The 24,658-nt window shown below is 37.5% G+C and overlaps 1 protein-coding gene across 1 annotated transcript; it reads right to left on the reverse strand.

Annotated features, from left to right (window-relative positions):
* Nucleotides 1-6,426: 6,426 nt before the first annotated feature.
* LOC131433160 (splicing factor U2AF 50 kDa subunit) lies at nt 6,427-18,734 on the reverse strand. The gene is made up of 6 exons (XM_058600007.1): nt 18,555-18,734; nt 17,870-18,475; nt 17,711-17,802; nt 7,863-7,985; nt 7,688-7,801; nt 6,427-7,620 (listed from the first exon to the last, which is right to left on the reverse strand). Exons 1-6 carry the CDS (start codon nt 18,556-18,558, stop codon nt 7,279-7,281), a joined length of 1,281 nt encoding a protein of 426 aa, XP_058455990.1. The 5' UTR covers nt 18,559-18,734; the 3' UTR covers nt 6,427-7,278.
* Between the last annotated feature and the right edge of the window lie 5,924 nt (nt 18,735-24,658).

The following is a 24,658-nucleotide window of genomic DNA, read 5'->3' on the forward strand; positions in this document are numbered from 1 at the left end:
TTCCCACGGCTCCCACCGAAGAGGGATATTCCGAATTTGCCGCCACTTCCTCGCAGCAATCCAAAGACTTCAGCCGCTGGATCTCAAAAAGAATCTTCCTCAAGAATCCCTCCTGGATGGGGCAATAATCAACCACAAGCAAAGGATGACTCTGGTGATTTATTCTCTGCTGAACAACTGATCGTCATTTTTGAAACAATGACAACAAAACTACGAAACTGCAGAACGCGGTTAGAGCAAATCAACGCCTTAGGCAAATTCATCATCGAATATGCAATATAATGAGTTGGTTATAGTAAATTGGAATGCTTGCTCACTCAGGAGCAAAACTGCTGAATTGTCCGACTTTCTTCAAGAGAAGAATGCCGATATTGCTATTTTAACTGAAACTCATCTTAAACCTGAAATTTCTATTTTTATTTCCAATTACAGGATTCACAGGCTCGACAGGGCAACTACCAGAGGAGGGGGAGTTGCCATTGCCATTAAACGATCCATTCAGCACAGGCTTCTGTCAGCCTTTAAATTGCAACTCATAGAAGCCATCGGAATTGAGATTACAACGACGATGGGACCCATCATCATCATTGCAGCGTACTGCCCCAAACAAACCAATCTTCGAGATGGTACGTGTGCATCATTGAAGCGAGATCTGGCTATGCTCACTCGACGACAGAACAAATTCATCATTGCTGGGGACCTGAACGCACGGCATGAGCTGTGGGGAAACAGAAGACAGAATCGAAACGGATTCGTACTTGCCGAAGATTACGAAGCTGGACAATACAACATCTTCGCTCCGGATCAACCAACGCGACTTTCCAGATCGGGAGTTCATTCCATTTTGGATATATTCATCAGCAACATCGCCATAGACAGCTCTCCGGTTGTCTTCTACGAGCTCTCTTCTGACCACTTTCCAGTAATATTGACGTTGGGATCTTCACCAGAAACAGTGCCTATTCAACCACGGAGGAACTATTATCGCACCGATTGGGTCCAATTTCAACAAATCGCCGACCAACTTATTAATATCAATGTTCCACTAGATTCCCCGATGGAAATCGATGCGGCCCTATCTTCCTTCCAGCATTCAATCACAGTCGCTCGTGATAGGACGGTTCCAGTACAACATATGCCGAGTTCCTCTCTTCAAATCGACAGTGTCACCAAGAAACTCATCCGACTTCGGAATATCTACCGGAGGCAGTATCATCGAACTGGCATCCTAGATAGGAAGACTACTTATAACAACTTAACTGGGATACTCCAGGAAAGGATATCTGAGCTTCGCAACAGGAACTTCCAGCAAAAGCTTCGAAAAATTCTCCCACATTCAAAGCCCTTCTGGTCCTTAACGAAGGTGCTTAAGAAAAAACCGAAGCCTATTCCTCCTCTGATGTCACCCCAGGACGCAGCTGAAGGAATACCTTTAATCACACCAGTAGAGAAGGCAAATGCGCTAGGCCAGCAGTTTGTGTGTTCTCACAATTTAGGACTCAACATTGTTAGTCCATATGAAAGAGCCGTTGCTGATAGCGTAGCTGAGGTTGACCAATCAGACAGCTTAGTTCCTGAGGAAAGTAGAGTCACTGCGAATGAGCTGATGGCTTTTGTGAAAAAATCCAAAAATATGAAGGCCCCCGGTTTCGACAACACATTCAACATTGAGCTGAAACATTTGAGTATTCGCTCATTTGTCTTCTTAGCTAAACTTTTTAACAGGTGCTGGGAGCTTGGTTACTTCCCTTCAATGTGGAAGTTAGCTAAAGTTATCCCAGTTTTGAAACCGGGGAAAGATCCTTCCTTTTCCAAGAGCTATCGGCCCATCAGCTTACTCTCTGCCCTATCCAAGCTGTTTGAAAAGTCAATACAAAGGCGAATTCTTGCTTTTGCAGATGAACAGGATATATTTCTGGAAGAACAGTTTGGGTTCCGGAAAGGAAGATCCACCATCCACCAGCTCACAAGGGTTAACAACGTCATCCAGCAAAACAAATCAGTGTCCAAAACGACTGCCATGGCAATATTGGATATTGAAAAGGCATTCTATAATGTGTGGCACGATGGACTGGTGTTTAAACTGCATCGGTATAATTTTCCCATGTATCTTATTAAAATTATCAAAAATTATCTTGCAGATAGAGCATTCCAGGTTTCTCTGAATAATGCACTTTCAGAAAGATTTACTATTCCTGCTGGTGTACCCCAGGGAAGTATCCTAGGTCCCATTCTATACAACATTTTCACATCAGACATCCCACCTCTTCCAGGTGGTGGTGTTCTGTCACAATTTGCTGATGATACTGCCATTCTTTACAAAGGTCGTGTCATTAATGCTCTGAAAAATAAACTACAGGCAGGTCTGGACGCTTTAACAGAATATTTTACAAGCTGGAAAATTGTGATCAATGCAGCAAAAACTCAGGTCATCTTGTTTCCACATTCAAGATCTCCAAAACTTGTTCCATCAGACGAATGCAGAATACTAGAGGTGCGCATAACAGCTCATTTTGGTGAACAGCTCCGAACCGATCAGCTCACCAAAGTGAATCGATTCGATGTATCAGCTCATCAGCTCTTTTAGTTTGAACTTAAGGTTCATTTTGTGCGCCGTTTTTCTTATGCACCGGTTTTCTTTCATATGCATGATCGAAATTGAATCATTGATTTGCAATGATGCAATGAATGCAATGCGAATTAATTTATCTTTAATTGATGTCGACTAAATTGAATCTTTCAAAGAGCCGAAGATCCGATCAGCTCGTTGCGTGTTCCCTTCGTCATAATACAGTGAATTCGGTAGCACATTAGTGAGCTGGTGAGCTGCGGTTCTTTTGAAAAGAGCTGTGAGCTGTCAGCTCACTTCAATGATTCGATTCACTGGAACAGCTCAGGAGCGAATTGCCCATCTCTACAGAATACGATTCGGTGATGAGGTCATTCAATGGTCCGATGAAGTTATCTATCTAGGACTCACCTTTGACAGACATCTGATATTCAGGTCACATGTTGACAAAATCGTTCAAAAATGCAGCATACTCATTAGGTCTCTGTATCCGCTGATTTGTAGAACATCTAAACTATGCCTGAAGAATCAGATGGCTGTCTATAAACAAATCATCTACCCCGCAATTGAATACGCAGTCCCTGTTTGGCGGGGTTGTGCACGAACACACAAACTTAGGCTTCAACGCATTCAAAGTAAGATCTTAAAGATGATTCTAAATCTACCCCCTTGGACAAGGACTAGTGAAGTACATGAGATGGCCTCACTGGATATACTAGAACAAAAATTCGAACAATACTGCACGAAATTTGAAGAGAGGTGCTCAATCTCTGAAATACAAATAATTCAAAATTTGTACGTATTAGGTTAGGGATAGTTATAAGTAGGTAGACATTTTATAAATAATTAAAATAAATATTATGATTAAACATTAGTATGTAAAACAAGAGTAACTAAAACACCTATTATTAATAACGAATCGTATGAACAACAAAGATGAAAGGCCAAAGGGTCAAAACACTTGTACTGTAAAATGTTGATGTAATACACAAAAATAAGATTAATAATCAGATATTTATGCAATGCGAAAAAAAAAAAATGATGCTCTCGTTGAAGTTGTCAGTGCGAGGGGAGAAATTTTGCTTGCTCTTCGTCACACAGAGGAGATAGACATCTCTGTATAAGGAACGATGACGCTTGAGGGAAGGTCATGCACACGCACTTCTATAGCACTATCTTCCATATATACAGGAATATTGTACCTAATGTTTTCGTACTCAACATAGTGCACATTGTTATTGTCTTTTGCAAATTGAATGGCATCAAACTCTTTATAAAACTGGATGTGTACAACATTATTTGTCTTATTGCATTGAAGTAAATGCACACGTTTAATGCCAAGATGCATTTGTTCTTTAAGCAAACCTTCAAGTTCTCGTATCGAAGGTCGAATTATGCACTGCCTGAAGTCAACAATAATTGTATTCTTTCGTATCCTTTTGTTCATTTGGTGCACTCATTTCGAGATCGTTATATTGTTCACTACGCAATACTGTACTTGATTTCTTCCATCCCGAAAGTTAACGGTTTTGTTTTATTGACTGACTTGGGATGAGATGTGAAAGCGAACTGGGAGGATCCTTTGTAAATCGCTGGTTACCTACGAGAATCAGCTGATTACATGTCAGTTTTGTGAATAAGCTGCTCACTACGGTCAGCCCTGCATTGACACTTCAACCAAAGACAACCTTAATATTTTGCCTTTCATTCTAAACGTGTGACAATCGATTAAGCATTCCATGAGATCGAGATGTATAAGTTTAAGTTCTTTAAAGTCATTATTTATCGTACCTACAGAAACGGTATTCAGAGAGCAGCATAACCAAAAATAGTTCGTATGTCCATAAATTAGTATGACGAATAAATTGAAATAGTTTTGAGTCCAACTTTGAAGATTCTTTGTATTGTCATCTTCTATGACAGTTTGAATTCTAAAAACTCATACTCTCGGAATTCGGTGTAACTGAAGTCAGTTGAATTCGCTTAATGGATTGTTAACCATTTCTTTAGATTCGAAAATTTCGAAAATTAGGGTAGCTTTTGAGAAATCGCAGTGCGTTCTACATAAAATTTTTGGGACGTTCCGGGTCGAAACCGGATACCGGCAAAACTGAATTAAATTTATTTGGTCGTCAACTCTCAAAATCTGTGAACCCGATAAACCCGATAAATTTATGTGAAATTTTTACACTAATCACCCTGTATCTCCTGAAACTGAAATCGAATCTAATTAAAAAACAAGCAGTTTTTATGGGACCTTTTATGTCAATATTAGATGGACGAAATCGGTTCAGCCATCTACTAGAAAAATGTTGTTCCGGAACTAAAGGTCGGATCCAAATGAAATTCAGAAAACTTATATGGAAGCATAGCCAACTGTGCATATGAGTGAAAGTTTGTAGAAATCAGCTAGGCCATCTCCGAGACGATATAATAAAATTATTTTTCACACACTGCTGACGAACTAATTCGAATGGTATAAGAGTGTAAGAAGGTGTGTCCTTCCAGTAATTATTATTGCAAGTAGTATAAATCAATATGAATATGAAATTGTTTTGAATTTGAAAATACTGCCATCTTTCTAACACATATGTCATGTTCGAACGATTATGCTGCCAAAAACAAACCGTGGTTAAATCGAAACGTCATGAAAAAGGATGCTTGTGCATAGTCTTTTACTTGCTAAGAAACGATAGCATTAAACAGTATTGAAAATCGTGTTTCACTTTGCTCCGAAACATCGTTTTATCATCAAGTGCGTGAAACTCCTACTACTGGAATAAAGCGAAAAGTTGCTTACGAACAAATATCGATATCTCCGTCAAAAATGGATTTTAACAATCTATAGCTTGTTGGATAGCTATTACTGTGCGGAATCTAAGTACAAAAACATGTTCTGTTTTCAATATCAAAAAATTAAAAAATTTGACATACATTCGATCTCAAAACCACTCAATAGCGTTCAAGGTGACGGACAGACCTTTCATTTGCGACTAGTTTGATCAAAATCGGTCCAGTCATCTCTGAGATCTCGACCTCATACACACACACGAACATTCGCTCAGTTCGTCCAGCTGAATCGATTGGTGTATGACACTCGGCTAATCTTTTTTCTAAAGATTGAGCGAATTTTATACCTATATTTTATACTCATTTAGCGGTTAGTCAAATTTTGAACTAGGGCACATAACCGTTTTTATTATTTTTACGTTTCGTCTTTGACTCATAGGTGCAGAGCAGTTGAACTGCTTAGTGCTAAACATATTTATAAAAAAAAATGTAAAAAACTGATTAGGATCTAGTAATTTAAAAGGCTTGAAGTTTATTTTCGATTTTCAAATAATCGAGTAATTCGAAAAATCCGACATCCCTAGTAGCACCCAACATAGTCTCATGATGCGAATGCAGTGCCCAAAATAGTGTCGATCGCAGTGACATCTACAAATATTCGACACACTGAATGAGCAAATTTTACACCCATGGCTGTTATTATCGTTGTCACTTTCACTCACATATCACTTCACTTGATTTTACCTATTACCAGTATCACGCACAGTGTAGGGATCACTTGTGCAAAAAAATATTACTCATAACAACACAAAGCTTATCCAAATAAGTACTTTTTTCTGCGAAGCCGACTTCCGTAATAAGAGCCTACATTTATTTCACATGGTTTTCACTGTGTAATAATATTACTTATAAGGGCCTGCATATCTGTTTTCTGCAGATGAACATATCTGAATTAAAATACTTCTGTGAGAATTTAGTTTGATATAAAAAAATCAAAGGGGGTTTAGATATCTGATACAAGGATGTAGGGGTTGGATTGTGATACGTATTCGAAAAGAACTACTAAATACAATTAAGTGCAGTTTATTTCCATTTCCATATTTCTGACATGCAATTTATGTGTAACTTTGTGTTGCTGTTGAAAGTTAAATTCACACGAACACCGCGCTCCATAACAGTTCGTTCCGATGAAGATGCACGAGGGCAAACACTCAAGCTGCATTTACTGACGGAAACATTTACCTGCTTAAGATTTAAATTAGAAATGCCTTTCATCATTCATCCAGTCCTCCGCTAACAGCAACTCATCAGATCAATCTCACTTGCTGTGTCTACACTTTCCCAGTGGCAGCAGAAGCTAATTGTTTTAATTGAAAAAGTTTTACTTGCACCACAACTCAGCGCAGTTAGCATGCCTGTGTGAGCTTTTTTCGCTCGAACATTTTTGCGCGTAAAAATCATCCACATTGTCTAAACTTAGCCGTTCGCATTGTGTTGATTTTGGATTTGTATGATTTTCAAGATGCTCTGAAAGTGCCCGGCGCCCGTCAGCATTTGCATCACAATGCTCATGAGAAATAGTATTGATAATAGAAAAATGATTGCAGACAAAAATTAAAATGGAAACTTTCGCAATAAAACTTTCGAGATTGCAGTGCATTAGTAGAGCCGGCAAAAAAATGTGTATTTGTCGGTATGTTAGAGCTGGAAGTTTGTCTGCACAATGTTATTATTTTTTTAATTTCTTATGTTTTACAATTAATGAACCTCCACAAAGATACGCTCTTCCGCGGTCAGTGCAGTATTGTCTTAAGGACACAAGAATTTGCCGTTGTAATCAAGAAACCTATAATTATTTTCTTCTGTCTGTTAAAGCTGACTTTTCGCCTAATGGCTAGGTGGACAGTCAACTAGTCAACTTAAAACTCGCGTCGATGATACTTATCAGGGTCAAAGTAAGAAGTAACGACCACCCGATCGCTGAACTTACGCCCGGTGAGTGCCTGTTGGGCCTTCTGACAGTCCACGATCGAGTTAAACTCAACGAAGACCTTGCCACAACCGGGCACATCGACACCTTCGATCGGCCGCGGAATTTCTACGCTACGCACGACACCATATTTGTTGCACTCTTCCTTGATGTCCTCCAGAATATCTTCGTATTCTTCCTCATCCTTCAGTTCGTCCGGTGTAACCATGTTCAATAGACAAAGCACTTCCGTCGGTGGACCAGAGGAACCAACCAGCGAGAGACCCGGTACCTGAAATGAGCCACATCATTAAAAAAAACCCGTTGTTGTGAAGTTTACTACGGCACTGAAAACTAACCTGAATCTGAACAGGTGCTACGGCAGCCACGTTCGCATTCTTCGCTCCGACGCTTGCCCTTTGAACAATGAGTTTCTTATCGCCAAGCTGCATACCATTCAAACCCGCAATCGCCTGAAGAAACGTAAAATATTACTATCTCTAGTCTCGTCTGTTTCGAACCACTCTAGCTTACCTGATCCGTTATTGTGTATTCGACATATTCGGCAAATGCGTAACCCTTGCTAAGACCGGTGGCAGCATCTTTGACCAAGTTGAAGGCTTTCAGTTGTCCGAATGAAAGTAGCAGTTCTTTGACCTATTGAGGGATGTTTGCATTTTTTGTCAAATGCGAAGAAAAAAAACACGAAAAAATAAAAATACACTGTATTAGTTTTCCTTTGTCGTACCCTTATGTTAAAATTCAAAATAGATTTTAGTGACCCTAGCACACCCTTTGGTACCGTTTGTTAGTCTGGTGGAAATCGCAAAGTAGCACAGATATCAATTGTGTATTCCACGAAACCAAATTCATACTTACCAACAACCAAAGGGTGCATTTGAATCGGTACATTTCTAGTTCCCCTAACCTGTAATTCCCTAACTGTTCCCTAACATCTTCACAAACCCATTCGACGGTAACCCTACGGAACCCTAACCATAACATAAACCCTAACTAGAACGATTCAACGTCAAGATCGACTTTTTTACTTGAACAGGGCAGCTGCTGCAAAGAAAGCATTTTGTAGTCAATCGTGTTAGGTAGAACTTGCCTTACGTGCTCTTCCGTTGGTTTCAACAATTCAAATAATTTTTGTTTTCTTGCCACCAAGTTACTGGCACACATTTTGTTTTTCAACGAGTTTTTGTTTTAGTTTTTTTTTTCTTAATTTGCCTAAACAAGTATGTAGTGCCTTTTCAGCCGGACAGTGACCGAGACCCAGCCAGACCGAACTGACCCAAGCATCTACAAACGTGGACATGAAAAACGAAAAAGAAGAAAAATGTGAATAAGTTACGAGTTTTAGTTTTCTTTGCGTTTTGTTTTTTTTTTTAACATTTGCTGAAACTTTGTACATCACTTGTTTTGCTGAAAGTTAAAGAGCTGCAAATAGAAAATCGAACGGAACCTGAAAGGCTGTAAACAAGAAAAACTTTTCTGCCGTTCATCCAAGGAAAGGATACTGCTAGGGAGAATTTTGGCACTTGTTTGGCTGTTTTTTGTTTGGCTGTAAGTGAGTAAGTAACGCTAGCTGAAAGGAACAAAATAAGTGTCCTGCGAAACAATATTTACTACGAAGCACGAAGTTGCGTGCCGTGAGTGACTCGGAGCCGGCGAAGAATGCTTCTTGCTGCACCCGGTTGAATGCGACGTTTACTGGCGCAAATGGCTTGACTAAAACAAACAACAAAATTGGTCCTGGAAAAAATTGTGACACAAGAAGAACGCGCATCTTGGTTCTGTTTTCGCTAGTCACACTGTAAAAGCTGCAAAAGGAGGTAAAAATTTCGGTGCACTTTGCCGGAAATGGATTAAGTTGCCACAGCGTTGAACAGATTTCTTATGATTCAATTCTAGATTTGTTTCGTTGTGTTGTCCTACATAACACAGACTGAATAAAAACTGATGAATAAAATAATCAACTCAGATATGACTCCCGAGAATGCAATTTTTTAATATGAACCAATGTTCTAGTGTTGAAAATATGCGCAACAATTTAAATTACTGCTGATTTCAAAATAGACTACAGTCTTTTACATAAGCTGGGATGCCAGGTCATTTTTTCAAAAACTGTCTGTGAAAATCTGTGCACATTTCCAGTACCATAATAGCTGATCGGAATCATTTTGGTGAGCAAAAAAAAGGTCTTATTACCAGCCTTTACCTGTACCTTTTTACTCAACCGCTATGTAGTTCTTGGTGCTAAACTGTAATAGATTTCCAAATTCTGTGATTAATTTCAGAATCTGTGAAAATCTGTGATCATTTTCAGAAATCTGTAAAAATCTGTGCAAAAAGTTGAAAATCCGTGAAACACAGATTAATCTGTGAACCTGGCATCCCTGTACATAAGAGCGTGGTCACGATTACTCGCGATCGGTAAAGTGGAATAGATCAATAGTAAACCAGATTAACTTGTGTTGGTAATTTGTGTATTGCGTACATTTTATTTGGTACGTATGTCATAAAACTATGTAGTCATATATGCAGTGCAACCAGTTTATCAAAGTGGCTTGCACGATTGAGTTTAAAACAATCTTTTTTAGCAATAAGTTATTCTCAAACGAACGTTGAGCCAGACTTTTTGGGTGAAATATCAGTTTTGATAAATTTTCCACCATCGTTTGATTGAAAATTGCATACATTTTATGGATGTAGATTTCAATTCTCTAATAAAAAAGTTAGCAACACTGCTTCAATGGATTTGTATTAGATTGCGCTTTACAAAATATACAAAACTAAATATTTTCTGTTATAAAAGCAGTTCTCCGGAAAAATAAAAAGTTTCACCGACACATTGTTGACATTATACGCACACATTGTTGATATTATACGCACACATTGTTGACATTATTAATACGCTTGCAAAGAGTCTTGCTCCTTAACACAGAGGGCAGTAGTATCCTTGATGCAATGCGAGAATAAATCAGCTGACTATTGTTTACAATTCGATTTCAGCATTTTTCCAGAATGAATACCGCGTAATGTTTTTACGGAAAAATACATCACTTCAATCGAAATTACCGATTTATCCGCTATGCTTACATTAATTGACGTATTCCACTTAGATTTTTACCGAAATTTGGCTGTTTAAAAAAAATATACCTAAAACTTGGTAATTTTTTGCCGAACAGTTTTCACTTTGAATAATTCGGTAGATTCAAAAGAAATAGTACTGAAATGTTTCATTTGTTCATAATAAATACAATATTTGGAATCGGAACGCTAACCACAACCACTATATTATATTCCCAATTAAATATTCAAATGCATTCGAAGTTCAATTATTTTGCTTTTGGTTTTCTGAAGTTTCAAACATTAAAGTAAATTAAATTCAAAATTTATTTCATATTCTACTGAACTGTAGAAATTAGTGAACCAATCGGTTGTCTTAGAATCTTCCCGTGCTGGCCAAACAGTATAATATTCACCGAATTCTCATCACGAATTACTGATCAGTATGGTTAAAAATGACAGCTCGAACAAACTTCAATTTCACCGAACGTTCGTCAATGAATCAATTACTGCACTGATTGCGGGACGTGTAGAAGTCGGTAAAATATTACTGAGTTCGATAAAGGAAATTAAGTGTGTACGCTATGCGCTTCGGAGCAGTTTTTTTTTGTGCTCGCGCCCGAAAGGTTCCAAAATGACCCCACAGTTTGTGAGTAATTGAGTGAATCGTTTTAAAGAGGTGAAAAATGTCGACGACTTCGAAAATCGTGGCTCTGTAGGTGTATTGTCTAAAAAAGACAAAAACGTGATTTGTGACCTGTCTTTCAGTCGCCCGATGCCAATCCAATTGAGAACGTTTGGGCTCAAATGAAGATGAGGCTTGGGCAAAGCCGACCACAATATTTGAAACAGCTGGTTCGCCGAATTTACAAATTTGGAGGTCGTTTTCAGAAGAATACGCGCAAAATCTCGCGTAGAATATGAGTGATGATTGATGGGTGAGTGGATCATTAGTTTGAATCTAAATAAAAGTGTCGAATGTCCGAGAAAACGTCAAGCATACTACAATGTAATCTAAGAGAGAGCTACTTTCAACAAGCAACTAAACTACTATGTGTGGATGTTTCGGGCACTGTTGTCCACGCCATTTGCGGTTCCAAAAGGTAACAAAGAGTACACGATTCGGTGATCATATAACCAATGAATACTGCAAGAGATCGAATTTGATTAGTAGATCGCTTCTCTTCCTTAGATCAATGTGTAGTATTTATTGTAGCATGAACAATGCCTGACAAGTTTGGCACACTCAGAAAGGAACAAATCCATTTTATTGCTCCCATTCAGTGTATTGTTGCCTCTTCTTGTCAGACATTACCCATGGCACCATTAGTGTGTATCCTTCTCCATTGAGTAAGGATACAGACAAGCCCTGGGACCGCGACAGCATCATTCAATCTGTCTCAAGGTTGTTCTAACGTCCAGGGAATTGCTAATAATGTATTTGCATGCAAGTTTTTGATCTAATAAAACAATATTAAAAAGTATTTTCATGTGGAGTTTTTTCTTATGTAACAGACTGTATGTAGGCTTCAGCCTTCAGCTACAATTCACAATTTGTGGTTTGAAAAAATATGCATCAGTTTCCGTAAAGTCGCCAAGAAGTGACCAACTAAAAAAATCTTTCATCCCTTTCATTCCTAATTACTGACTTAGAAAAACATGAATTAGTTTTTGTACTAAATCGCGATGAAGTGACCAACACAAAATCCTATATATAGGAACCGCGGAGCTAAACCGGACTCCTTATGAGTCTAAACTGAACTATAAAGTTTTACACGAAAATGTAGAACGAACGCAGTTGGGCGCCAAATCCTAAGGTAACTTAATGAGCCCAAAAGAAAGGAAACCCTGTTCGAATGGATGCTCGCTGGGAATCTAGTTTATGGTCTCAAAACTTTAACCCTTGCAGTTCAATTTTCAAAGCAAAACTACGCCATTGGAGTGCGATCTAGAGCGACCCCAGGTTGCTAAAACAAACATCTGAAAAGTTGTTTATGCGACTCTGGGTCAGCTCTCCGGCTGCTATGATCAATAAACTAGAACGGTATTAGTGTCTTTCCCGTGCACATGAGTTACTGACTGCACAGATTCAAGAAATGAACAAATTACCCAGCTCAACCGTTAGGAGAGGCTTCTGTGGCTTATGTTTATGGCAGTTGAAATCTAATTGCTGTCTCAGTTGCAACGTCGAAGCGGTTCTCCTATTGCTATATCCATTCCTCAATCGTTACATCTGTTTTCATACTACATAAGCAGTGCAAAACCCGTAAATTTTGTCACAAAACGCCACGGGACCTTAGAAATGTTCATTTGTATTCTTTCCGTTGTGTTCATGCTTCGATGTGCTTGAAGCGAAAGCTGCACTGCGAACGGTGAACTTAACAAATCTAACGGTACGAACGATGAACAAAGTAAATCAAAATCGTTCGTTTTTTTTCCTGGCGCAGAAGTCTCCACTTCTTTCGTTCTTTCTGCAGCAGAAGCTAACAGTGCAGATTAATTCAATAATAAATCAATTTTTGTGATTTACGTTAGCCGCCGTTGCCGTATGAGCGGTCGTACCGGCTATAAAAATATCGGCATATAGAATTGTGAGGTTGATTTCACATTTGCAAATTAAACGTTCTGAACAATTGTAAATATGCAAATTACAACCAGTTATAAATGTTACATAGGGTATAGCTTCACATCAAACATACTTCAACTCACTTTTAAATCGCCAGAAGAAAAGAATGGAACGATTGCTCGAATTATATTAATTATTACTAGAACATTTCATTGGAAGCAAATATCGAAACCAGACCCTTCGGATCGGTTTAGGTTTGAGTGCATTCTTTTTAAATGTCAATTATGCTGAATATTGTGAAAAATGATTTCAGCTTTTTCGATATGGAGTGCGTACGAAGTAAAATTTTCAACCAGTTCTCTTTCCTGTATCAGGCGAACGCAAGGTAATAAAATTACCCTGCCGCAGAACTTCAAGCGAAACGAATTCAATCAATACTGACGCTAACTGAATGGAAAATGACTCTTTAATTATTGCATCATTAAATGTTTACAGGCCCAGCCCAAGAACTGCACTCGATGCGAATCAAATAACATCAGAAATAGTTTTTTGGAATCGATTTTTGGTTCTTAAAAGGACCGGAATATTGAATTTCTTGCATGTTAAAAAAAAATTAGTGTTTTTTTCTTGAATGCGAAACTACTGTTGCAGAATAATGCCACCGATGCGAACAGTGTTCAAAGTAGGCCGAACAATAAACCACAATCACTGTTGAATAGTGTTTCTCTTTGGTGCGAAAAGTCAGTTGGATAAAGCTGGATACATTGCATACACTTACTTGGCACGGATGGCAGTCAGATATAACATATCTTATTACATCTAATCCGTCTTTTCAGTCCGGAAAAGGCAAAAGTGTGTCGTGTTTTCCTTCTTGACATTGTTTTCCGTTTGGAAAAAGGCAAGATCGTCTGATGGAAACCTAGTTGTGCGGAACAACCGTAAAGTGCAGTATGAGCTAAAAAAAATACTGATCCGATTCATTCATTCTAACCTGTTGACTGAGCAAGATGCTTCACCTAGTTCAGTATAAGCACGTAATTTAGGTCGGTTCAGGGCTAGGGCAGTCCAAAACTCAATTTCTGAATTCAGTTCCAGAACCCAGCTACAAATTTCAGTTCTAGAATTAAAATTCGTAGTTCGTAGTTTGGATTCGTAACCTGGATTCTGGAACTGAATTCAGAAACTGAATTCTGGACCAGGATTTTGATACTGAAATCAGGAGCTGAATTCTGACCTTGAACTCAGGAACTGAATACAAAAAACCTGAATTCTGGATTCTAGGACTGAAATTTTGGATTCTGGACTGAATTTTTTCCTTTCTCATATAGAAAGGTTATGTGAAAACTGACTTTTGAACCGAGGCCCGGAGGGCCGAGTGTCATATACCATTCGACTCAATTCGTGGAGTACGCAAAATGTAGGTGTGTGTATGTGCGCATGTGTGTATGTAACGCTTTTTTGCACTAACTTTTCTCGGAGATGGCTGAACCGATTTTCACAAACTTAGATTTAAATGAAAGGTCTTGTAGTCCCATAAAAACTTTCTAAATATTATTTGGATCCGACTTCCGGTTCCGAAGTTATGGGGTAAAATGTGCAAAAAAATATGAAAATATGTGTTCTAACTTTTCTCATAGAAGGTGCGACCGATTTTCAGAAACTAAGGTTCCAATGAAAGATACGTAATTCCTGATCTCATCTGGATACGACGGAAATATAGGGTAAAGTGTGTTAAAAATTTTATACCATCACTAAAAAGGGCGAAAAACCGTAAAAAGTTTTCTAAATCGACCTCAAATCTTATCCAATTGATAGTTTTTATCAGTAGATCAGTTTTTATCGAACAGACCGATTTTGGTCATTCTTTTAAGAATATAAGAAAATTATTTTAAAGAATACCACGGTATTATATATGATAGTATGATTGATATGAGAAATGCATCATTACTCCACTAGGTGGATTAAAACAGGTTTTTAACCATACGTTGAATCTGATTTCTGAACCTGGACTCCAAAGCTTAATTCTAGACATGGACTCGGAATTATGAATTTAGTTTCGGAATCCAATTCAATTTAAAAAGTCAGTTTCAAAAACCAGCTTTAGAATCCAGGCCCCAGTTCCATATTCAGGATTCAGTACCAGAATTCAATCTCAAAATATAGTTCAAACATTCAGTTCCTGAGACTAAATCCAGAATGCTGATTCAGAACTTAGTTCCAAATTTCAGTTCCATAATTCAGTTTCAGAATTCAGTTCCAGAATGAATCCAGGTTCAGAATTCAATTCCAATTCCAAAAATGAAGTTACAAAATTGAGTCCAACTCACTTTTTTCAGAGATGGGTGACCGATTTTCACAAACTTACATTCAAATGAAAGGTCTTATGGTCCCATAGCCCGCTATTGAATTGCATTTGGATCCGACATCCGGTTCCGAAGTTATAGGGTAATATGTAAAAATCAAGTATCAAACGACAAGTCTTGAAAATATTAAAAATTTTCTAGAACATTTTATCAGGATTCGACTTTCAGTTTCAAAACTAGAGTGCGATAAGTGGAAAATTTTCGATTTCATGAGTATTTTTTCACGATCGATAGCAGAACCAGGTACAAATCTAATAAAACTGATTGATAAATTCGTCTAGTTTGCATAACTCATTAGTTTTTGGACATATAAACTTGATTCGCTATTAATAGCCCTCCATTTCCTGTTTCGGAAGCACCGTAGGTAGTGAAGAAAAACTCCAAAGTAGAATTCACTTCGATTTCTCAGCTATGCATGAACCGATTTTCACATATCCTGATTTGAATTGAGGCTCATATTGTCTCAAAATCTACTGTGAAATTTCATCCGAATCTGACTTCCGGTTCCGCAATTACAGAACGATGAATGTTAAAACTTTCAAAACGCCTTATAAAATGACGGTACAACACCAGTACTCGCCGGTATGAGCTGACACAGGAACAGAAAACACAACTCTCCTTTACAATCAATGCACACAGCGATTTTCGCATCACTTTAAGCGGTGAAACCGAAAACGTGAAAAAAAATTAAACAGAGCTCGAAACTATTCCAATCGTTAGTCATTAGTTAGTAGACGGCCTATCAAACTAATTACGGCTATCCTAGATCCCAATTTCCGATCCCGGAAGCATCGAAAGCAAGTTTTTTAATACTCCAAAATGAAACTTAGATTATTTTCTCAGAGATGGTTTGGCCGATTTTCATGAATTTAGGTTAAGTAGAAGGTCTTTTAATCCCGAATAAAACTCCTGAATATCATCTAACATCTAACTTCCGATTCCGGAACTACTGGGTTGAGCGTCATAAATATTACAGCGCCACTTAAAACGACGAAGCTGAAGAGGGAAAAAGTTCTTAGCTAGGTTCGAAACTGGTCCAATTTGTAGGTCGTGTTTGTCGCGGGTCATACGAACCAACTTCGGCTATTCCGGTCCTCGAAATTGGTCTTCGGAAGTATTGGAAATAGTGATCAAAAACTGCGAAAAAGATCTACCTTACTTTTCTTCAAGATGTCAAATCGATTTTCACAAACTTATAGATTCAAAGCACAAATCTGTTTCATACATGGGTGCGAATTCAAAATACGGAAATGAAACCGTAAAAACAGTGGTCATATTTTAAACACTACAGCTCAACCAATTTTAAACTTCACTTAGTAACCTAAATTTTACTTTTTTCGATTCAATTTTTGTAGTTCTCTTAATAGAGACGACAGTTTATTATACATAAGTTCACAGTTGTCAAAGAAATTCCTCTCTTCAATGTGATCGCTTTTATAAAAAGCCTCCAAACAAGAACTAGTATCGAGTCGGTTCTGCGCGGTTCGTTAATGCAGTAAAAAAAGCCTCCTATGGACAATAGTGGACCGCTTGAATTTTTTTAGTGACGATAGCATTATGATCATTCTACGTGAAAGGTAATGATCTTAACAATCACATTTTGCATGTTCTCATTTATTCCGAGGTAGGAACTTTATTGAAAGAGCACTGCAGATGTTAAACTTTACTGAAGACGACATTTTGTTGCATTAGGAATGTTGAAACAGGATTGGGATTTCAAATACTGATGTATTGTGTCGAAAATGTTTTTACAACGGTATAAAAATAGGATGTTTTGATATCGTGTTTTAGGTGACCCATAAGCCGATTTCTTAAACAGTGCAACTCCTGTTTTTCGTCCTTAGTAACCATATTTTAATAATTATTTTTTAGTTCACCCAAGAACGAACATTTTCTTAACATGACGATTTTTCATATATGACTGACATAAAAGTTAGGACAGTGCTATTGCTGTTCGTAGTTTCACAAAAAATGATTTTTTTTATTCATTCGAGCAACCCCCCCGCTACATGTAAACAATCGGAAAGTAGGAAAATTACAATAACCACAGAGTGATATCTATAACTTGAATGTCGTGTCGCTTGAAAACATAAGAAACAGCGCTGCAAACCTAGTTTCATGAATTTCAGAAAACGAACAGAAACCGTTCAGCACTGCGACAACCCGATCGCATTCCAAAAAATGTGCACAAATTGACAACCTTTATGAAGCTTCAAAAGCTGCACACAAACGTTGACACAAAAAGCTGCAATAAACGAGTAAAACCCAAATACCGAACTGTTGAAGATGTATATCCTAAAGAACTCAAAACCTAAGAACAAGACGAACCATCTCTCATTATTATGCCGAGATTGTATTCAGTCGAATCGGCCACTTACCTGATCCTCGTTCAAATAGTTGGGTAAACCGCCAATAAAAATTTTGTGGGGCGAATCCGGTACCACGGTGCTGATGACGCCGGTGAATTTCTCTGTAATTTGAACAATTTTTCATTAACCGTTAGAAGAAAAAAATACCCCAGAAAATTAATTTCCTACCTGGCACACTAATGGCTGCCGAATCGGTCATACCAGGCATCGGTTGATAATCGTGCGGTCGGCGAATCTTCAAACTTTGACCCTTAAAGTTGATACCGTCGAAGGCCATTGCCTGCGTGGTTTCGTCGATCGAACGAAACTCGAGGAAGGCAAAATTCTTATCCAAATTGATTTGGCATGCAAGCACTGGATTACCAGCCGCCTGCGCCAATCCGGAGAGATGCATTTGCTGATTGAAAAATTCCATCATCTCCTCTTCCGTCACGCCAAACGGAATGTTTCCGACGTACAAACGTCGGGCCTGACGAGTAATGGTGGAGCCAACAACTGGTACGGCTGCTTGGGGAGTGTCGGCTACAATATTAGCTGGTATTTGACCGGCTGCTTGCATGGCCTTGTACTGCAATGGTGTAATATGTTCGAAACCTGGCGGCGGAACATCCCAATACAGAGAAGGCTTCCTCCGACGGGAACGGCCCTTGCGGTACGGTGACCTCGATCGAGAACGTTGCTTTCTTTCGCCACGGCTGCGACTACGGCGCCGTTCACGAGAACGGGATTTAGAACGATGCCTACGACCGCGTTCTCCACGATCATTGTTCCTCTCTGAAATTTGCATATCGAGTTTCGTTTATTTTTTTACATCTTTCACTCCACGAGAAAAAATTATGACGACATAACATACCCATTTTGATTAGAACTTTCTCTTTGAGCTATCAAACGAAAGCAACAGCTTTGAACAACAACTCTATATAATTTTTACAAGTAATATTCCAGTTCTTCAACAGTTATTACAACTTTTCTAGCTGAAAATTTTTTTATTAGTGATGCCGTTTTGCGATGCCAAGATGAAGGATAGTTAGTGAAAAACGCCGATGTGATAAATTTATTGCTGTCAAAAATATGACGCATCGATGCTCTCCACACACTACAATCATTAGGACTAAAGTTAAGTAAATGCAAAACAATCATGTCAAAGCTAGGGAGCCTTTACACGAGAATTCTGGCGGCGACTTATTCAACATAATCAAAGTATGAACCAGACAACTGGCTTCTTTTTCTTATTTTCGTGGATCCATTGTGGTTGTTGCATTGTTGCCAGACTTTTGCCGGAATTCTGGCAGAACTCCGGCAAAAATGGCTGGCAGACATAGCCAGCCGTCTGGGGGGAAATTAGAGTGCCTATAACCAGAGTGACGACATCTCATCCGTAATGCTGGCAACAATTAAAAACATCCCATTAGCTTTACATTGATTTGACAGGTCGTTTGCTCGTTTGGAACTGGTAGCTGTCATTCCAAACGAACAGCTGTCGCCACTCTGATTATAGTCACTCTAGGGGAAATCTGCCCGCCGCGTACAAGTGAGGTAAAGGTCACTTCAGCTGGTTTTCAAAGAAGGGCGAATCTAACATAGACAGCAAATGGAGAAAAACGTCGATGAATGTTTCGACTTTGGTTTCAAATCCTATTTAGAAATTATCGTATATTCTCATTTCAATTTTTGATTGGTGGATGAACTGTTGGTTTATCTTTAGAATTTTACCACTTTCCTATATCCAATGAATAAATCAACATAAAAAAAATTTCGCCCTTTTCGATTTGTTTACTTTTCGCTTCCTGTGTGAATTATGAAGTTACGCCCTTGCGCATTTTTCGTGAAATTGGTTCGTTTTCGCGACTAAGACAAATCTGCGGGTAATTTATCGTCACATTTACTATTTCTTGTAGTAAAAGGTTCGTTTGTTGGCATGGAACACGGAGGGCGACACTTACGTAAACAAATGGAATGACAGTCTCGCCCATTATAGTTCATTGTATTACTAAGATTAGGTCGCAAAGCTGATTTACCGGTAGCGACACCTGCCAATGAAAAATGGAACCAAGAAAAGGAGGATTCTTTCGGAAATATCGGCAGTAATGATTTGCAACATTTTTATCGTTTATTCAATAGTACAAATAGATATCAGCAATAAAAGTACACTCGGAGTAGAAGAAAATCGATTTCAAAGTGATTATTACTACTTTTTTTTAGTGTTAATAACTACGATTAAACATGGAAAATCTTCAGAAATGTGTGAAATTGGGTAATGTTACTAGGTTACTGTATACTAGGTTTTTTCGGATCAACATTATTATAAACAGAAACCAGTGTAATGTTGATTTCTCGAGTACTAGAATGTATGGCGATGGAGTACTATTTATTTTGGATACTTTATTTGTTTTTTCCAGGCATTTGAAAAATGGTATCAAACCAAGTTGAATGAGCTATTCTGAATAAACGGTAGATTTCGCACAATGAACTAAGATCAACATTACCACCTCAAAGTAAAAACTTTTTCTTCAACTTATACTACGGGTTTTCAAATGAATTTGCCCGTTTTCATAAGAAATCGTTGAAAAGGTAGAGTAATTAGAAATTTCCTACCGATTTGACAGCTCTTGCTGAAAGTATCATGTCTGAACAAGCAGTGCTTCTACATTTCAGTTTTGCGACAATATGCCAATCGGTATCAAAATCTATTCTAAATAAGTACCAGGAAAATGACACCAAGACTCATTTAGATGAGCCAAAAAAAAGGCGGGTGGGTAATGTCAGAGACATAACTGGATGTCGTGAATACGAAAACAAATGACATGTTTCTTAACACTTCCGAATATCAATTAGTTGATCAATTGTATGAATTATGCAAGCATTCCCCTTTTTCGCAAAAACAAAGAAGGCTTCGCTTGATCTCGATTACTGTGAATTTCACACAGCGAAAAGTGCAAAAATCTAACCAAACTGTTCTACATTTGCACTAAACTGAGGATATTTTCTTTCGATTTGCGAACAACACATCCTAATAGTTCTTCAGAAAACTTTTAGAGCCATTAGAACGGCTGATTTTTTATAATGCTTGCCAACGATGCTTTTTCATCCATCGAAATGACTGGCAGCTGTGACGTAATCGCTCTTGTCGGAAGCGAAACTAGCTGTGCAGACGACACAAAACACATCTGCTCGCAGTGGCGATAGAATCCAAACTGATTAAATTTTTGTTAAGAGATTTCTTTTTATGTGATTTCGTTTGTAGCTTTTTCACTAATGGGCGGTCCTAACGGCTATAAAAATAGCCGCATACAGAATTTTATTGTCGATTATTTCATTTCGGATTTGCATAATTTATTGAAAGAAACTATCAATATGCTGTAGGGATTCGTTTATAGCATTCACAAGGACCAAATTGAGGAACTCACTGCGATATTCACCACTTTTCGGAACATTTTTCCCGGACGATTTGTTGTACAGCAGCAGATATTTTGTTCTCTTCCTTAGAACGCGTTCTGATTGGCTGGTGTTGACATGGAGCAAATGAGACAGGTTTTTCAATAGTGTACTATTGAAATACTTCAATGCTTTTGCTATACACGTTTAAATTGAAAAATTTCGATTCTATTGGTAGTTAGATTATATAAATCCTTTCACAGATCACTGAGCTATGAGCTTTCAAAGTACGAGAAAGGCAAACGCGCCTTATGAATTATCCTCTTTGATACTCGTTTATACCAAACATTTCAGAAAAGTTTAATTTTGAACTATTTGAGATTATGTCACACAACTGAAAATTTTATCATAAAATTGTGATCATATTTCCGATGGCATGTAGCAAAAATTATGTTGATTCGTTAGATACAACAAGAGATATTCACGATCAAAAACTTATCACTCTCTCAGAGGGTAAATTTTGAAAAGGCACCCCATAGTAAAGTAAGTCGTCTTCACGACAAAAGAAGGACCATTTCTCATGTCTAAAATCCAAATTGTATGATCCGGTATTTATCTGTATGATCCATTAATTATCGGTATATATCTGTATTGCAGTATTGAAACATTGCGCGAAACTGAATCACCGGTAGTGACACCTGCCTATGAAAAATGGAACCAAGAAAAGGAGGGTTCTTTCAAAAAATGTCATATCGGCAGTAGTTATTTTTAACGATTTTTTTCGTTTTTTCAATAGTAAAAATAAATACCAGCAATAAAAGTAAACTCGGAGTAGAACAAAAACGATTTCACAGTGATACTACTATTTGTTCTAGTTTGAACTACGATTAAACATGGAAAATTTTTAGAAATGTGAAATGTTACTTTCATTTACTTCAATGCCTCGTTAGATAAGAATTTAACAAATTATACAGATTCATAGTAATAATTCTAATTGATTCTTGCTTTCCTGTTTCAATATCCACCTGATATGCAGCAAAATACCACAATTTCTTTAATATTTCATACTAAGATTAATTCTACATCAACAAACATTGTCATAGTTACGACGCTTGTAGCGATTCGATGCTTTTTATTTTGTTTCTAATAATAATTAAACTACAACTGACGGTAAACCCCTTTCATTGAAGGGTCCAATTTGAATGGTATATGTTTAGTTTTCGCACAATAAATTATGATCACCATTACCGGTCGCCAAATGATGAATAACTAAGTCCTCACAAGTTCCTATCTCATGCCTCCCCGTGTGTCTATGATGACATTTGGTCAATAGAACGGCATCGACTGGGTGGTATCGCCTTCTGGGTTAGTAGCAGAATGAGAGAGTGCGACATGGCTTGTAAGTTAAAGCCCATCCTAAAGGGCAATGTTTGTCATAATATATTGAAACATAATTCTGTTGTTTATTACATTATTTATTATATCTTGAATTTAATTATATTACATTATATTTAATATAATAATAATAATAAAAATAATAAATTATTATTATTATCATTATTATTATTATTAAAAAAAAGCTATTATTTTTCCTGCAGTACTGTGACGAAAAAAGAGCATAACTTACATTGTGACATTAACTGTTATATTGTGTCATAAATTATTCTAATATTATAATATTTTTTTAAGTTATGTTATATTATATTGTATAGTATTATACTGCATTGCATTCTATCATATTATACTTTATTATAATATATTACATTATGTTTAATTATATTGTATTCTATTTCATTATGTTATAGTGTACCATAATATATTATATTATGTTATATCATGTTATATTGTATTATTTTATAGTGCGTAAGGGTATCTTACAAGTGAATGACTGGATGATGGAGTGGATTGCCAACTTGAAATGAGTAAGACGCAACCTTCTAACAAACAAACCATCAGGCGGGTTTAGGCTTTCGTTATTATATGGCTGGATGTTCTTGCCGGGTCCACAAAACCCAGTTTGGCCTTCTTAACAGCAGTTATATGAAAGCTTTTTGATAATTAAATTCGGATCTACTGTAAGTCTACCCGCATACACTGAATCATTAATGATCGATTTTTTACCAAATTTTCACAAGTTTTTGTATGTTAGTATTCGATTCGTAACAAAAAGAATAAAAACCAGTCATTTTTTTCGAATCTTCAAACAAAATCTGAAAATTATCACCATTGCTTAGTTCAAAGCTAGCCACTTGAGCAGCGCCGCGCTAGCAGAAGTGTTGACTGAATTCTTCAATAGAAAAACTAAAGCGTGCACCTTTTTTTCGAATTTACAGACTTTTTCAACCCTTCCTGAAGATATTCGAAATTTTTACCAGGCATCTCTGTGTGTTATTAACAAGACGTGAATTTCTCGGGCCAATTGCAAACACATACAACAACAACAACAACAAGAAGTGAAATTGTATTGGCATATTGTCGCAAAATGTAAAAAGCGTGTTTCTTTCGATTTCTTATGAAAACGGGCAAATTCATTTGAAAATCCGTAGTAGAAGTTGAAGAAAAAGTTCTACCGTTTATTCACAATAGAGCATTAAACTTGATAAACTTGGTTTGATACCATTTTTCAAATGCCTGGAAAAAGCAAATAACGTATCCAAAATAAATAGTACTCGATCGCTATAATTCTAGTACTCGAAAAATAAACATTACACTGGTTTCTGTTTAAAACAATGTTGATCTGAAAAAACCTAACCTTACCCAGTTTCACACATTTCTGAAGATTTTCCACATTCCGTACCTAAACGTGGTTACGAAAGGGTGTAGAATTATTTAGTGCGAGCCGAATTGAAATTTTTGAACTATAAAGTCATCGTGCAACTCGATTGTGCTTTTATCCACAAAGAAAGTAATTCGTTTGAAAAGTAGTGGTAGTGAATTGTAATTCAACAAGATAGAGAAAAATTAGAAAGTAAAGTGCAGTTTCAAGATGGCGGAAGGCGGTGGAAAGCCACCGGATCCGGATGATACAAGGAAAAAGAAAATGGCGAATAATACAAAACTTGATACGTGTAATAAAGAGGTACCACGTTACAACGATCAAATGGATGTGGTAACAGAACGTGTGAAATTTCAATATATGAAAGGTGATCCAGCGCCTTACCGTGTTTATGTGGAGTTGTTGGACAAAACCAGTAAAATCAATAAATTCACCTTGGGAGCCTGGTTGCGAAAATCAGAAAACTATCGAAGAAGTATAACTGAAATGAAGTATCTCGGTAGAAACAAGATCATCACATTCTTAAGCCATTTGACAGCGGCAAACGCGATGATAAGCGACGATTTTTTTAAACAAGCTGGCTACAGCGCTTATGTCCCAAGACATCTGGTGTGTATATCTGGAGTAGTAGCGGGAATCCCAACGAACATCACGGAAGAAGAAATCCAATGTGACATTGAAAGTCCTGTACCGATAGTAAGTGTGTATCGACTATCACGTTTCGTAGATGGAGTGAAACAACCAAGCAACAGAGTTAGTATCACCTTCCTTGTTAGTTTTGTACAAATCGCCACAGATTCAATCAT

Source organism: Malaya genurostris, chromosome 2, assembly GCF_030247185.1.
Source record: "Malaya genurostris strain Urasoe2022 chromosome 2, Malgen_1.1, whole genome shotgun sequence".
Lineage (NCBI taxonomy): Eukaryota > Metazoa > Arthropoda > Insecta > Diptera > Culicidae > Malaya > Malaya genurostris.

Bases quoted from the DNA above. Each gene is read 5' to 3' on its own strand.
- LOC131433160 (XM_058600007.1), bottom strand. The intron at 7,802-7,862 runs GTAAGCTAGAGT...ACGTTTCTTCAG, and splicing joins AATACACAATAACGGATCAG to GCGATTGCGGGTTTGAATGG. The intron at 7,621-7,687 runs GTTAGTTTTCAG...GGCTCATTTCAG, and splicing joins TAGCACCTGTTCAGATTCAG to GTACCGGGTCTCTCGCTGGT.